This window comes from Ranitomeya variabilis, chromosome 5, assembly GCF_051348905.1.
Source record: "Ranitomeya variabilis isolate aRanVar5 chromosome 5, aRanVar5.hap1, whole genome shotgun sequence".
In the NCBI taxonomy this organism is placed as follows: Eukaryota; Metazoa; Chordata; class Amphibia; order Anura; family Dendrobatidae; genus Ranitomeya; species Ranitomeya variabilis.
The window spans coordinates 187,047,008-187,062,248 of record NC_135236.1 but is presented as its reverse complement, the minus strand read 5'-3'; the positions used below and the strand labels follow the sequence as shown (position 1 = coordinate 187,062,248).

At 44.6% G+C, this 15,241-nt stretch overlaps 1 protein-coding gene across 4 annotated transcripts in view; it reads left to right on the top strand.

Annotated features, from left to right (window-relative positions):
* ADAMTSL3 (ADAMTS like 3) overlaps window positions 1–15,241 on the top strand; it is a 793,440-nt gene that overhangs the window by 767,460 nt on the left and 10,739 nt on the right. For all 4 annotated transcript variants that reach the window (XM_077263637.1, XM_077263634.1, XM_077263636.1 and 1 more), the window contains exon 29: window positions 1,183–1,292. In XM_077263637.1, the coding sequence (XP_077119752.1) occupies window positions 1,183–1,292 (110 nt within the window). The remainder of the gene's footprint in view (window positions 1–1,182; window positions 1,293–15,241) is intronic.

The following is a 15,241-nucleotide window of genomic DNA, read 5'->3' as shown; positions in this document are numbered from 1 at the left end:
TGATGTTGATTGGAAGTAAGCATGATGTGCCTTTTATCTGCTGTATTAAGTTTCCTTGATCGCTCACTTCATCTACAGTCCTGAATGTTGCCCATTTCTTGGTGTTTCTTTAAAAGAGCTTGAACAGCACATCTTGTAATCCCAGTCTGCTTTGAAATCTTTGCCTGGGAGACACCTTGATTATGCAGTATAACTACCTTGTGTCTTGTTGCTGGGCTTAGTTTTGACATGGTGTATGACCTGTAGCATGAATCTGTCTTCCACATACTCACTTTTGCAGCAGAGTTTGGCTGTTCCTCATTCAGTTTTTATTATTTTATTTAATGACTTTGTTTCAACCTACATATACAAATAATGATCCTTATCACCTGTTGCTATATTTGGTTACTCGTACACCTGACTGTAATCCTACCTAATCTCTGACTTTCAAACAAGTGTATCTAGAGCAATTGATCCTGTTTTGAATGCAAATGGCGGTCACACCAAATATTGATTTGATTTAGATTCCTCTTTTATTCATTCATTTTGATTTTGCTAATTGATGTTGCAAATTTTCATGGCTAGAGCACGTACTTATTATACTTATAGCCTATGGGGATGTGCACATGTTCGTGTATCTTTGTGACCTGAGTGCCTGCACCAAATCATGTAGACAAGTCTATGGATCTGTGAACAAATCGGACAGCGCTGTCTGTTTTTCGCTCATTGTTGGATAGGATAATTCTGAGAAACCTCAATTTTTATTATTTTTTTGCATTTGAGAAAAACTCAACTTTTATCCCTGATGGATAAAAGTGACACACTGACCAAACACAGGTAATAATCTGATCCAAAACACTCATGAAAACTGGCCATTTTTTACCCATGGGAAAAATCTGTACGAGACGTATCGCTTCTATTTCTGGAAGTATTCTTATTTTGCTGCTTTTTCCCACACCTGCCTAAAACTTTTGCTCATTACTGTACATTTAATTATTTCTCTGTATTTTTCACTGCTGGTTAATTTCTAGAATTCACATGGGAAGACTCTCTTAAGTTTGTAACCTCATGTCACAGGAATGGTTTGTTTGGCTTCAATTTCCCCTTCAAACATCCATCCAAATGGTAGATTTATAAATGCTCCAGTTAAATCAGAGGAGGGGATGTGAGACTGTTCTTACAGAAGTCTGCCTTTCCTTTCAGTGTTCTAATCGCTGTACCGGACAAGGAATGGGTTTACAGCATCGGTACATACTGTGTCAAGACCGGAATGGAACCACCATGCCAGACGCTCACTGTGACAGCACCAAGAGGTACGTGAACCCATCCGAGCACACGAGAAGAAGCCAGTAACAGATTACAGATGTCACGCTTATTGGCAGGGCAGCTTTTATAGTGGAAGAAAACAGAACTAATCCAAGAACCTGCAGATTGTTTTTTCTGACACTTAGTTGATCTAATGTTCTGCTGAGATCATCTGAAGCTCTTTATAGCTTTTCCCATTTGATAGATCTTAACATTTAATGTTTCAGCTAAATTCTGGAGAGCGGAGCAGAAGATTAATGGAATATTACTACAGTTCCAAAGGGTTAGGAGAGAGCGCCAGCATCAGCTCAATCTGGGATGTGTTCTTTCCACTTTTCATATGTGAGGAAAGATACTTTTGACACATTGTAGGATATTACTTCTATGTCATATAGACATTCGTGTAAGATAAACGTCTATGTGTACGGTATTATTAGGCTGCATTTAGGGTACCATTTGGGAGGTCTTCTCTGAGGTCCATTTTTTGTCACTAAATATTAAAAAGGATCCCTGAAATGGAAGGAGGAAACATTATTAATGGAAAGGTTTGAGCACTTTATTACTGTTCCCATTTCTGGTGAATAAAAACACAAGATAACCCGACCTAAATGTCATAGACTTGGTAGTATCCTGCTGGATGTGTGGTCCAATTTTGAACAGCTGCAATATAATGCACAAAGTGTAGAAATGTATGTACTGGGTGTGAATAGCACCATAGTGCAGTGCATACTGTCAGCTCTGCAAACAGACCATTAATAATCACTAGCATTGCAGTTGGATGTAGGCCCTTATGGTCTCAGGGGACACAAGGGGCTCTGTGCACCCTACAGGACTGCAAGGGGCTATTTACTCTGGGCAGCCATGGTGCTGTGCACATTATCCTTGTGCAATGATGCAGTTTTTATTATTCTTGTACTACAGCATCACTTGTTCCTTAACCATCACTAGGTGCTGTAACAGCACTGTGCATTGTCTACGTAGTGACATCACTGTACGCATAAATCCTTCCATATGATGTCCCTGTATTATCCATTACCCCGTACTGTGACATCACTGTGGGCAGTTATCCTTTCCATATGACTTCATAGTACTAATTATTCCTGTTGCTATGACATCGTTGTGTGCATCCTCCTTGCATTGTGACCTTCCTAATAGGAGCAGATACAGACAGAGGTGCAAGAACAGTGTATGGGTCCTTTACAGTCCAATAGCTCATCATATTGCACAATTCCACCGGCTTTGGATGTGGATATGGCACTTTAACCCTTGGGCCCCTGTGCGGCTGCACAGAGTGCAGCAACTGTATGTCCTCCCCTGATTCCTATGACTATTATACTCTTGCTTCACTTTATTCATATCCCTATGCTGTGAGATAACTAAGCTTATTATTCCTGCTTTGCAAATCACTATGCTAATTGTTCGAATATTGTCCTATCCTAAATTCACTGTGTTTAATATCGAGGTACTGTGACATCACTGTGTACAATAACCCCTTCACATGATTACACAGTGATAATTATCCATGTACTGTGACATCACTGTGTGCAATAACCCCTTCACATGATTACACAGTGATAATTATCCATGTACTGTGACATCACTGTGTGCAATAACCCCTTCACATGATTACACAGTGATAATTATCCATATAACTGTGACATCTGTTATGACCCCAATGGCGAGGGTCTCAGAGGAACGTGGAAGTCTGCAGAATACAAAAATCCAGCTCATAGGGCAGTGGTAGCTGGGTTGACCATATATCTACTCCTAACGCCAACACTAGAAGTAGCCGGGGATCATTCCTACGTTGATTCTAGATGACACGCTCCAGCCGGAGAATCTAGCTACCCCTAGTAGAGGAAAACAAAAGACCTTTCTTGCCTCCAGAGAAGGGGACCCCAAAGCTGGATAGAAGCCCCCCACAAATAATAACGGTGAGGTAAGAGGAAATGACAAACACAGAAATGAACCAGGTTTAGCACAGAGAGGCCCGCTTACTGATAGCAGAATAAAGAAAGGTAACTTATATGGTCAACAAAAACCCTATCAAAATCCACACTGGAAATTCAAGAACCCCCGAACCGTCTAACGGTCCGGGGGGAGAACACCAGCCCCCTAGAGCTTCCAGCAAAGGTCAGGATATATATTTGGAACAAGCTGGACAAAAATACAAAACCAAAACAAAATAGCAAAAAGCAAAAAGCGGACTTAGCTGATATAACTGGAACCAGGATCAGTAGACAAGAGCACAGCAGACTAGCTCTGATAACTACGTTGCCAGGCATTGAACTGAAGGTCCAGGGAGCTTAAATAGCAACACCCTTAACTAACGACCCAGGTGCGGATAAAAGGAATGACAGAAAAACCAGAGTCAAAAAACTAGTAACCACTAGAGGGAGCAAAAAGTAAATTCACAACAGTACCCCCCCCTTAGTGAGGGGTCACCGAACCCTCACCACGACCACCAGGGCGATCAGGATGAGCGGCATGAAAGGCACGAACTAAATCGGCCGCATGAACATCAGAGGCGACCACCCAGGAATTATCCTCCTGACCATAGCCCTTCCACTTGACCAGGTACTGAAGCCTCCGCCTGGAGAGGCGAGAATCCAAGATCTTCTCCACCACGTACTCCAACTCGCCCTCAACCAACACCGGAGCAGGAGGCTCAGCAGAAGGAACTATAGGCACAATGTACCGCCGCAACAAGGACCTATGAAATACATTGTGAATAGCAAACGACACAGGAAGATCCAGACGAAAAGATACAGGATTAAGGATTTCCAATATCTTGTAAGGCCCAATAAAACGAGGTTTAAATTTGGGAGAGGAGACCTTCATAGGAACAAAGCGGGAAGAAAGCCATACCAAATCCCCAACGCGTAGTCGGGGACCCACACCGCGGCGGCGGTTGGCAAAGCGCTGAGCCCTCTCCTGTGACAACTTCAAGTTGTCCACCACATGATTCCAGATCCGCTGCAACCTATCCACCACAGAATCCACCCCAGGACAGTCAGAAGGCTCCACATGACCCGAAGAAAAGCGAGGATGGAAACCAGAGTTGCAGAAAAAAGGCGAAACCAAGGTGGCGGAACTAGCCCGATTATTAAGGGCAAACTCAGCCAACGGCAAGAATGTCACCCAATCGTCCTGATCAGCAGAGACAAAACACCTCAAATAAGCCTCCAAAGTCTGATTGGTTCGCTCCGTCTGTCCATTAGTCTGAGGATGGAAAGCAGACGAAAACGACAAATCAATGCCCATCCTACTACAAAAGGATCGCCAGAATCTGGAAACGAACTGGGATCCTCTGTCTGACACAATATTCTCAGGGATGCCGTGCAAACGAACCACGTTCTGGAAAAACACAGGAACCAGATCGGAAGAGGAAGGCAGTTTAGGCAAAGGAACCAAATGGACCATCTTTGAGAAGCGATCACATATCACCCAGATAACGGACATGCCCTGGGATAGCGGAAGATCAGAAATGAAATCCATGGAGATATGTGTCCAAGGTCTCTTCGGGACAGGCAAGGGCAAGAGCAAACCGCTGGCACGAGAACAGCAAGGCTTAGCTCGAGCACAAGTCCCACAGGACTGCACAAATGACCGCACATCCCTTGACAAGGAAGGCCACCAAAAGGACCTGGCCACCAGATCTCTGGTGCCAAAAATTCCCGGGTGACCTGCCAACACCGAGGAATGAACCTCGGAAATGACTCTGCTGGTCCACTTATCCGGGACAAACAGTCTGTCAGGTGGACAAGACTCAGGCCTATCAGCCTGAAATCTCTGCAACACACGTCGCAGATCCGGAGAAATAGCTGACAAGATAACTCCATCTTTAAGAATACCAACAGGATCAGCGACTCCAGGAGCATCAGGCACAAAGCTCCTAGAAAGAGCATCGGCCTTCACATTCTTTGAACCTGGTAAATACGAGACAACAAAATCAAAGCGGGAGAAAAACAATGACCAGCGGGCCTGTCTCGGATTAAGGCGTTTAGCAGACTCGAGATACATCAGATTTTTGTGATCAGTCAAGACCACCACACGATGCTTAGCACCCTCGAGCCAATGACGCCACTCCTCAAATGCCCATTTCATGGCCAACAACTCCCGATTGCCCACATCATAATTTCGCTCGGCAGGCGAAAACTTCCTAGAGAAAAAGGCACAAGGTTTCATAACAGAGCAACCAGGGCCTCTCTGCGACAAAACGGCCCCTGCTCCAATCTCTGAAGCATCCACCTCAACCTGAAAGGGAAGTGAGACATCGGGCTGGCACAAAACAGGCGCCGAAGTAAACCGGCGTTTCAACTCCTGGAAAGCCTCCACGGCAGCAGGAGCCCAGTTAGCTACATCGGAGCCCTTCTTGGTCATATCCGTCAAAGGTTTCACAATGCTAGAAAAATTAGCGATAAAACGACGGTAGAAGTTAGCGAAACCCAAGAACTTCTGTAGACTCTTAACTGACGAGGGCTGAGTGCAATCAAGAATAGCTCGGACCTTGACTGGGTCCATCTCCACAGCAGAAGGGGAAAAAATGAACCCCAAAAAGGGAACCTTCTGTACACCAAAGAGACACTTTGAGCCCTTGACAAACAAAGAATTTTCACGCAAAATTTTAAAGACCAACCTGACCTGCTCCACATGCGAATCCCAATTATCAGAAAAAACCAAAATATCATCCAGATAAACAATCAAAAATTTATCCAGATACTTCCGGAAAATGTCATGCATAAAGGACTGAAAAACTGAAGGCGCATTGGAGAGCCCAAAAGGCATCACCAAGTACTCAAAATGACCTTCGGGCGTATTGAATGCGGTTTTCCATTCATCACCTTGCTTAATGCGCACAAGGTTGTACGCACCACGAAGATCTATCTTGGTGAACCACTTGGCACCTTTAATCCGGGCAAACAAGTCAGACAACAGCGGTAAAGGATACTGAAATTTGACAGTGATCTTATTTAAAAGCCGATAATCAATACAAGGTCTCAAAGATCCGTCCTTTTTTGCCACAAAAAAGAATCCCGCACCAAGAGGGGAAGAAGACGGACGAATATGTCCTTTCTCTAGAGACTCCTTGATATATGAACGCATAGCGGTATGTTCAGGTACCGACAGATTAAACAGTCTTCCCTTAGGAAATTTACTGCCTGGGATCAAATCTATAGCACAGTCACAGTCCCTATGAGGAGGCAGTGCACTGGACTCAGACTCACTGAAGACATCCTGATAATCAGACAAATACTCCGGAACTTCCGAAGGCGTAGAAGAAGCAATAGACACAGGCAGGGAATCCCCATGAATACCACGACAGCCCCAACTTGAGACTGACATAGCCTTCCAGTCCAGGACTGGATTATGGGTCTGTAACCATGGCAGCCCTAAAACAACCAAATCATGCATTTTATGTAAAACCAGGAAACGTATCACCTCGCGGTGTTCAGGAGTCATGCACATGGTAACCTGTGTCCAATACTGCGGTTTATTTGCTGCCAATGGCGTAGCATCAATACCCCTAAGAGGAATAGGATTTTCTAATGGTTCAAGAGTAAAACCACAGTGCTTAGCAAATGACAGATCCATAAGACTCAGGGCAGCACCTGAATCTACAAACGCCATGACAGGAAAAGACGACAGTGAGCAAATCAAAGTTACAGACAGAATAAATTTAGGTTGCAAATTACCAACGGTGACAGGACTAACAACCTTAGCTATACGTTTAGAGCATGCTGAGATAATATGTGTAGAATCACCACAGTAGTAGCACAAGCCATTCCGGCGTCTATGAATTTTCCGCTCATTTCTAGTCAGGATTCTATCACATTGCATTAAATCAGGTGTCTGTTCAGACAACACCATGAGGGAATTTGCGATTTTTCTATCACATTGCACCGAATTAGGTGTCTGTTCAGACAACACCATGAGGGAATTTGCGGTTTTGCGCTCCCGCAACCGCCGGTCAATTTGAATAGCCAGTGCCATAATATCATTCAGACCTGTGGGAATGGGAAAACCCACCATAACATTCTTAATGGCTTCAGAAAGGCCATTTCTAAAATTAGCGGCCAGTGCACACTCGTTCCAATGTGTCAGCACGGACCATTTCCGAAATTTTTGGCAGTACACTTCAGCCTCGTCCTGCCCCTGAGACATAGCCAGCAAGGCCTTTTCTGCCTGAATCTCAAGATTGGGTTCCTCATAAAGTAAACCGAGCGCCAGAAAAAACGCATTAATATCAGCCAATGCCGGATCTCCTGGCGCCAGCGAAAAAGCCCAATCCTGAGGGTCGCCCCGTAAGAACGAAATAACAATTTTTACTTGCTGAGCAGAGTCTCCAGATGAACAGGGTCTCAGGGACAAAAACAATTTACAATTATTCACAAAATTCCTAAACTTAAACCTGTCTCCGGAAAACAGTTCAGGAATCGGTATTTTAGGTTCTGACCTAGGATTACTGATAACATAGTCTTGTATGCCCTGCACACGAGTAGCCAGCTGGTCCACACTTGTAATCAAGGTCTGGACATTCATGTCTGCAGCAAGCATAGCCACTCTGAGGTAAAGGGGAAGAAGAAAAAAAAAAAAAAAAACTCAGAATCTTCTTTCTTATAATCCCTCTTCTGCAATGCATTAAACATTTAATACTGGCCTGGCAAACTGTTATGACCCCAATGGCGAGGGTCTCAGAGGAACGTGGAAGTCTGCAGAATACAAAAATCCAGCTCATAGGGCAGTGGTAGCTGGGTTGACCATATATCTACTCCTAACGCCAACACTAGAAGTAGCCGGGGATCATTCCTACGTTGATTCTAGATGACACGCTCCAGCCGGAGAATCTAGCTACCCCTAGTAGAGGAAAACAAAAGACCTTTCTTGCCTCCAGAGAAGGGGACCCCAAAGCTGGATAGAAGCCCCCCACAAATAATAACGGTGAGGTAAGAGGAAATGACAAACACAGAAATGAACCAGGTTTAGCACAGAGAGGCCCGCTTACTGATAGCAGAATAAAGAAAGGTAACTTATATGGTCAACAAAAACCCTATCAAAATCCACACTGGAAATTCAAGAACCCCCGAACCGTCTAACGGTCCGGGGGGAGAACACCAGCCCCCTAGAGCTTCCAGCAAAGGTCAGGATATATATTTGGAACAAGCTGGACAAAAATACAAAACCAAAACAAAATAGCAAAAAGCAAAAAGCGGACTTAGCTGATATAACTGGAACCAGGATCAGTAGACAAGAGCACAGCAGACTAGCTCTGATAACTACGTTGCCAGGCATTGAACTGAAGGTCCAGGGAGCTTAAATAGCAACACCCTTAACTAACGACCCAGGTGCGGATAAAAGGAATGACAGAAAAACCAGAGTCAAAAAACTAGTAACCACTAGAGGGAGCAAAAAGTAAATTCACAACAGACATCGCTGTGTGCAATAACCCCTTCACATGATTACACAGTGATAATTATCCATGCACTGTGACATCACTGTGTGCAATAACTCCTTCACATGACTACACAGTGATAATTATCCATGTACTGTGACATCACTGTGTGCAATAACTCCTTCATATGACTACACAGTGATAATTATCCATGTACTGTGACATCACTCTGTGCAATAACCCCTTCACATGATTACACAGTGATAATTATCCATGTACTGTGACATCACTGTGTGCAATAACCCCTTCACATGATTACACAGTGATAATTATCCATGTACTGTGTTGTGAATTCTGTTCTCGGACTCCCTCCTGTGGTCATGAATGGTACTATGGTTGGTTCTGCTCTTGGACTCCCACTGGTGGCTTCGAGCGGAACTGCTGGTCACTGAGGTTGGCTTTATCAGCTGCTCTCGTTTATTGCTATGCTGCTTCCCTATTTAACTCCACTCAGATTGTTACTTCATGCCAGCTGTCGTTGTTTCAGTATTGGTTTAGATTTCTCTTGGACTTCTCTGAGGACCTGTCTACTCCAGCAGAAGCTAAGTCTTTGCTAGTTCATTTTGTTGTTACTGCTAATTTCTAGTCCAGCTTGCTATCATGATGTTCCCTTGCTAGCTGGAAGCTCTGGGTGCAGAGTGGCACCTCCACACCGTGAGTCGGTGTGGGGAGTCTTTTTGCTTACTCTGCGTGGTTTTTTGTAGTCTTTTGTGCTGACCGCATAGATCCCTTTACTATCCTCTGACTATTTAGTGAAATCTGGCCTCCTTTGCTAAAACCTGTTTCATTCCTGTGTTTGTGACTTTCCTCTTAACTCACCGTCAATATATGTGGGGGTCTGCCTTTACCTTTGGGGAATTTCTCTGAGGCAAGGTAAGGCTTCTATTTCTATCTTTAGGTGTAGTTAGCTCTTAGGCTGTGAAGAGGCGTCTAGGGAGAGTTAGGTACGCTCCACGGCTATTTCTAGTTGTGTGTGATAGGAGTAGGGTTGCGGTCAGCAGAGTTCCCACTTACCCAGAGCTAGTCCCGATTTTGAATTTACTCATCAGGTCATTCCGGGTGCTCCTAACCACCAGGCCATCATAACAGTACTGTGACATCACTGTGTGCAATAACCCCTTCACATGATTACACAGTGATAATTATCCATGTACTGTGACATCACTGTGTACAATAACCCCTTCGCATGATTACACAGTGATAATTATCCATGTACTGTGACATCACTGTGTGCAATAACCCCTTCACATGATTACACAGTGATAATTATCCATGTACTGTGATATCACTGTGTGCAATAACCCCTTCACATGACTACACAGTGATAATTATCCATGTACTGTGACATCACTGTGTACAATAACCCCTTGTAGCGTGGCTAAAGGTTGTATAGTCGACGGGAGGTATGTATCACAGAGAAGGCTTGTCGCTGTGAGGTAACCCGGAGTGTTTTCTTTAATGCACGTAAAGCAATAAGGAATTGTGTAGTATACTTGGGTCCGGGTTACGGGTAGCTATGAGAGATGGGAGGGTCTGGCTACCCATATACCTCACCCCTGGGTAAGGGGCATAACCATGCCTATCTATGTGTGTTTCAGGACCTGTGGGGATGTCATAACCACATGTCTAATCATGTGATGGGTTCCTGGGTGTGGTTAGATCCATAAAAGACAGGCTAATGCTTAACACAGGAGGTGTGTGTGTGGAGGAGAAAGCCTCCACCAGTGTGTTAAAGGGACTCTGTCACATGAATTTGGAGGGAACAATTTTCAGTCATATGGGCGGGGTTTTCGGGTGTTTGATTCACCCTTTCCTTACCCGCTGGCTGCATGCTGGCTGCAAGGTTGGATTGAAGTTCATTCTCTGTCCTCTATAGTACACGCCTGCGTAATGCAAGATTGCCTTGTGCAGGCATGTACTACGGAGGACAGAGAATGAACTTCAATCCAATATTGCAGCCAGCATGCAGCCAGCGGGTAAGGAAAGTGTGAATCAAACACCCGAAAACCCCACCCATATGACTGAAAATTGTTCCCTCCAAATTCAGGTGACAGAGTCCCTTTAAGGCTCCAGGACTGAGCCTGAAGGACTGGACATCTGTATTTTCCTTTCCTGAGCTTTTCTGTTCTTACTATGTGGTTTATGGAGCAATAAACCTGTGAACTTTTAACCCCTTCCCGACATGCGCCGTACTAGTACTGCGCTGCCGGCACTCCATTAGTGCCAGCCGCAGTACTAGTACGGCGCCCCGATCACCGCGGTCTCGCGCTGAGCACCACGGTGATAGGGTGCGGGTGTCAGCTATATATGACAGCTGACACCCCGCAGCAATGCCCACGATCGGCGCTATCGCCGATCGCGGGCATTTAACCCCTCTGATGCCGCTGTCAATAGTGACAGCGGCATAGAGGGGGATCGCGCAGGGACGGGGGCTCCCTGCGCTCTCCCACCGGAGCAGCGCGATGAGATCGCGCTGCTCCGGTGACCTGGAAGGAGTCCCCGGATCCAAGATGGCCGCGGGACTCCTTCCAGGTCATGAGATGCCCTAGCTTGCCGGCGCCTGCAGAAAGTTCCTAATAGTAGGCGCCAGCAAGCCTCTGCCCTTGTCAGTCAGAACGGTAATCTGACAGAGTGCTGTGCACACTGTCAGATCACCGATCTGTGATGTCCCCCCCTGGGACAAAGTAAAAAAGTAAAAAAAAAAAAGAAAAAAAAAATTCCTAAATAAAGAAAAAAAAAAAAAATATTCCCATAAATACATTTCTTTATCTAAATTAAAAAAAATCACACAATAAAAGTACACATATTTGGTATTGCCGCGTCCGTAACGACCCCACCTATAAAACTATATCACTAGTTAACCCCTTCAGTGAACACCGTAAAAAAAAAAAAAAAAACGAGGCAAAAAACAACGCTTTATTCTCATACCGCCAAACAAAAAGTGGAATAACACGCGATCAAAAAGACGGATATAAATAACCATGGTACCGCTGAAAACGTCATCTTGTCCCGCAAAAAAAAAAGCCACCATACAGCATCATCAGCAGAAAAATAAAAAAGTTATAGCTCTCAGAATAAAGCGATGCAAAAACAATTATTTTTTTATATAAAATAGTTTTTATTGTGTAAAAGCGCCAAAACATAAAAAAATTACATAAATGAGGTATTGCTTTAATCGGACTGACCCGAAGAATAAAACTGCTTTATCCTTTTTAACAAACGCGGAACGGTATAAACGCCCCCCCTAAAAGAGTTTCAGGAATTGCTGGTTTTTGTTCATTCCGCCTCCCAAAAATCGGAATAAAAAGCGATCAAAAAATGTCATGTGCCCAAACATGGTACCAATAAAAACGTCAACTCGTCCCGCAAAATACAAGATCTCACATGACTCTGTGGGCCAAAATATGGATAAATTATAGCTCTCAAAATGTGGTGATGCAAAAACTATTTTTTGCAATAAAAAGCGTCTTTTAGTGTGTGATGGCTGCCAACCATAAAAATCTGCTAAAAAACGCTATAAAAGTAAATCAAATCCCCCTTCATCACCCCCTTGGTTAGGGAAAAATAATAAAATAAAAAAAAATAGATTTATTTCCATTTTCCTGTTAGGCTACTTTCACACTAGCGTCGGAACGGGGCCGTCGCGCTGCGTCGGCCCAACGTACCGACGCATACTGTGCAAGCGCCGCACAACGGGGGCAGCGGATGCTGTTTTTCCACGCATCCGCTGCCCCATTGTGAGGTGCGGGGAGGTGGGGGCGGAGTTCCAGCCGCGTATGCGCAGTCGGAAATGGTGGACCGTCGGCACAAAAAAAGTTACATGTAACGTTTTTTGCTGCCGGCGGTCCGCCACAACTCGACGCAACCGTCGCACGACGGTTGCAACGTGTGTCAATACGTTGCAATGCGTCGCTAATGTTAGTCTATGGGGAAAAAACGCATCCTGCAGATGACTTTGCAGGATGCATTTTTTCGCCAAAACGACGCATTGCGACGTATGCAAAAAAACGCTAGTGTGAAAGTAGCGCTAGGGTTAGAACTAGGGTTAGGGCTAGGGTTGGGGTTAGGGCTAGGGTTAGGGCTGGGGTTAGGGTTGGGGTTAGGGTTTCAGTTAGAATTGGGGAGTTTTCACTGTTTAGGCACATCAGGGGCTCTCCAAACGCGACATGGCGTCCGATCTCAATTCCAGCCAATTCTGCTTTGAAAAACTAAAACAGTGCTCCTTCCCTTCCGAGTTCTCCTGTGCGCCCAAACAGTGGTTCCCCCCAACATATGGGGTATCAGCGTTCTCAGGACAACAACTTTTGGGGTCCAATTTGTCCTGTTACCCTTGGGAAAATAAAAACGTGGGGGCTAAAATATCATTTTCGTGGAAAAAAAAATTTTTTTTATTTTCGCGGCTCTGCGAGATAAACTGTAGTGAAACACTAGTTGGTTCAAAGTTCTCACAACACATCTAGATAAGTTCCCTGGGGGGTCTAGTTTCCAATATGGGGTCACTTGTGGGGGGTTTCTACTGTTTGGGTACATCAGGGGCTTTGCAAATGCAACATGACACCTGCAGACCAATCCATCTAAGTCTGCAATTCAAACAGCGCTCATTCCCTTCTGAGCTCTGCCGTGCGCCCAAACAGTGGTTCCCCCCCATATATGGGGTATCAGCGTACTCAGAACAAATTGGACAACAACTTTTGTTGTCCAATTTCTCCTGTTACCCTTGGGAAAATAAAAACGTGGGGGCTAAAATATCATTTTCGTGGAAAAAAAATTTTTTTTTATTTTCGCGGCTCTGCGTGATAAACTGTAGTGAAACACTAGTTGGTTCAAAGTTCTCACAACACATCTAGATAAGTTCCTCGGGGGGTCTAGTTTCCAATATGGGGTCACTTGTTGGGGGTTTCTACTGTTTAGGTACATCAGGGGCTCTGCAAATGCAACATGACACCTGCAGACCGATAATCCATCTAAGTCTGCATTTCAAACGGCGCTCCTTCCCTTCCGAGCTCTGCCGTGCGCCCAAACAGTGGTTCCCCCCAATGTATGGGGTATCAGCGTACTCAGGACAAATTGGACAATAACTTTTGTGGTCCAATTTCTCCTGTTACCCTTAGGAAGAAAAAAATTGCGGGCTAAAACATCATTTTGTGGAAAGAAAAAATGATTTTTTAATTTTCACAGCGCTACATTTTAAACTTTAGTGAAACAATTGGGGGTTAAAAGTGCTCACCACACATCTAGATTAGTTCCTTAGGGGGTCTTCTTTCCAAAATGGTGTCACTTGTGGGGGTTTCCACTGTTTAGGCACGTCAGGGGCTCTCGAAACATGACATGGGTTCCAATCTCAATTCCAGCCAATTTTGCATTGAAAAGTCAAATGGCGCTCCTTCCCTTCCGAGCTCTGCCATGCGCCCAAACAGTGGTTTATCCCCATATATGAAATATCAGCGTACTCAGGACAAATTGCAGAACAAGTTTTGGGGTCTAATTTATCCTGTTACCCTTGGGAAAATAAAAAATTTGGGGCAAAAAGATCATTTTTTGTGAAAATTAATATGAATTTTTTTTTACGGCTCTACATTATAAACTTCTGTGAAGTACTTGGAGGTTCAAAGTGCTCACCACACATCTAGATTAGTTCCTTAGAGGGTCTACTTTCCAAAATGGTGTCACTTGTGGGGGTTTCCACTGTTTAGGCACATCAGGGGCTCTCCAATTGCGACATGGGTTCCGATCTCAATTCCAGCAAATCTTGCATTGAAAAGTCAAATGGCGCTCCTTCCCTTCCGAGCTCTGCCATGTGCCCAATCAATGGTTTACCCCAACATGTGGGGTATCGGCGTACTCAGGACAAATTGTACAACGACTTTTTTGGTCCAATTTCTCCTGTTACCTGTTATGACCCCAATGGCGAGGGTCTCAGAGAAACAAGTAAGTCTGCGACGTACAAAAATCCAGCTCATAGGGCAGTGGTAACTGGGTTGACCATATATCTACTCCTAACGCCAACACTAGCAGTAGCCGGGGAACATGCCTACGTTGGTCGCTAGATGTCTCGCGCCAGCCGGAGGACTAACTACCCCTAGAAGAGGAAAACAAAGACCTCTCTTGCCTCCAGAGAATAGACCCCAAAAGTAGGATAGTAGCCCCCCACAAATAATAACGGTGAGGTAAGAGGAAATGACAAACACAGAGATGAACTAGATTTTAGCAAAGAGAGGCCCACTCACTAATAGCAGAATGTAGTAAGATAACTTATATGGTCAACAAAAACCCTATCAAAATCCACACTGAAGATTCAAGAACCCCCGAACTGTCTAACGGCCCGGGGGGAGAACACCAGCCACCCTAGAGCTTCCAGCAAGGTCAGGAAACAGATTATATACAAGCTGGACAAAAATGCAAACAAAAACAAATAGCAAAAAGCAAGAAAGCAGACTTAGCTTAATCAAACAGGAACCAGGATCAGTAGACAAGAGCACTACAGATTAGCTCTGATATCAACGT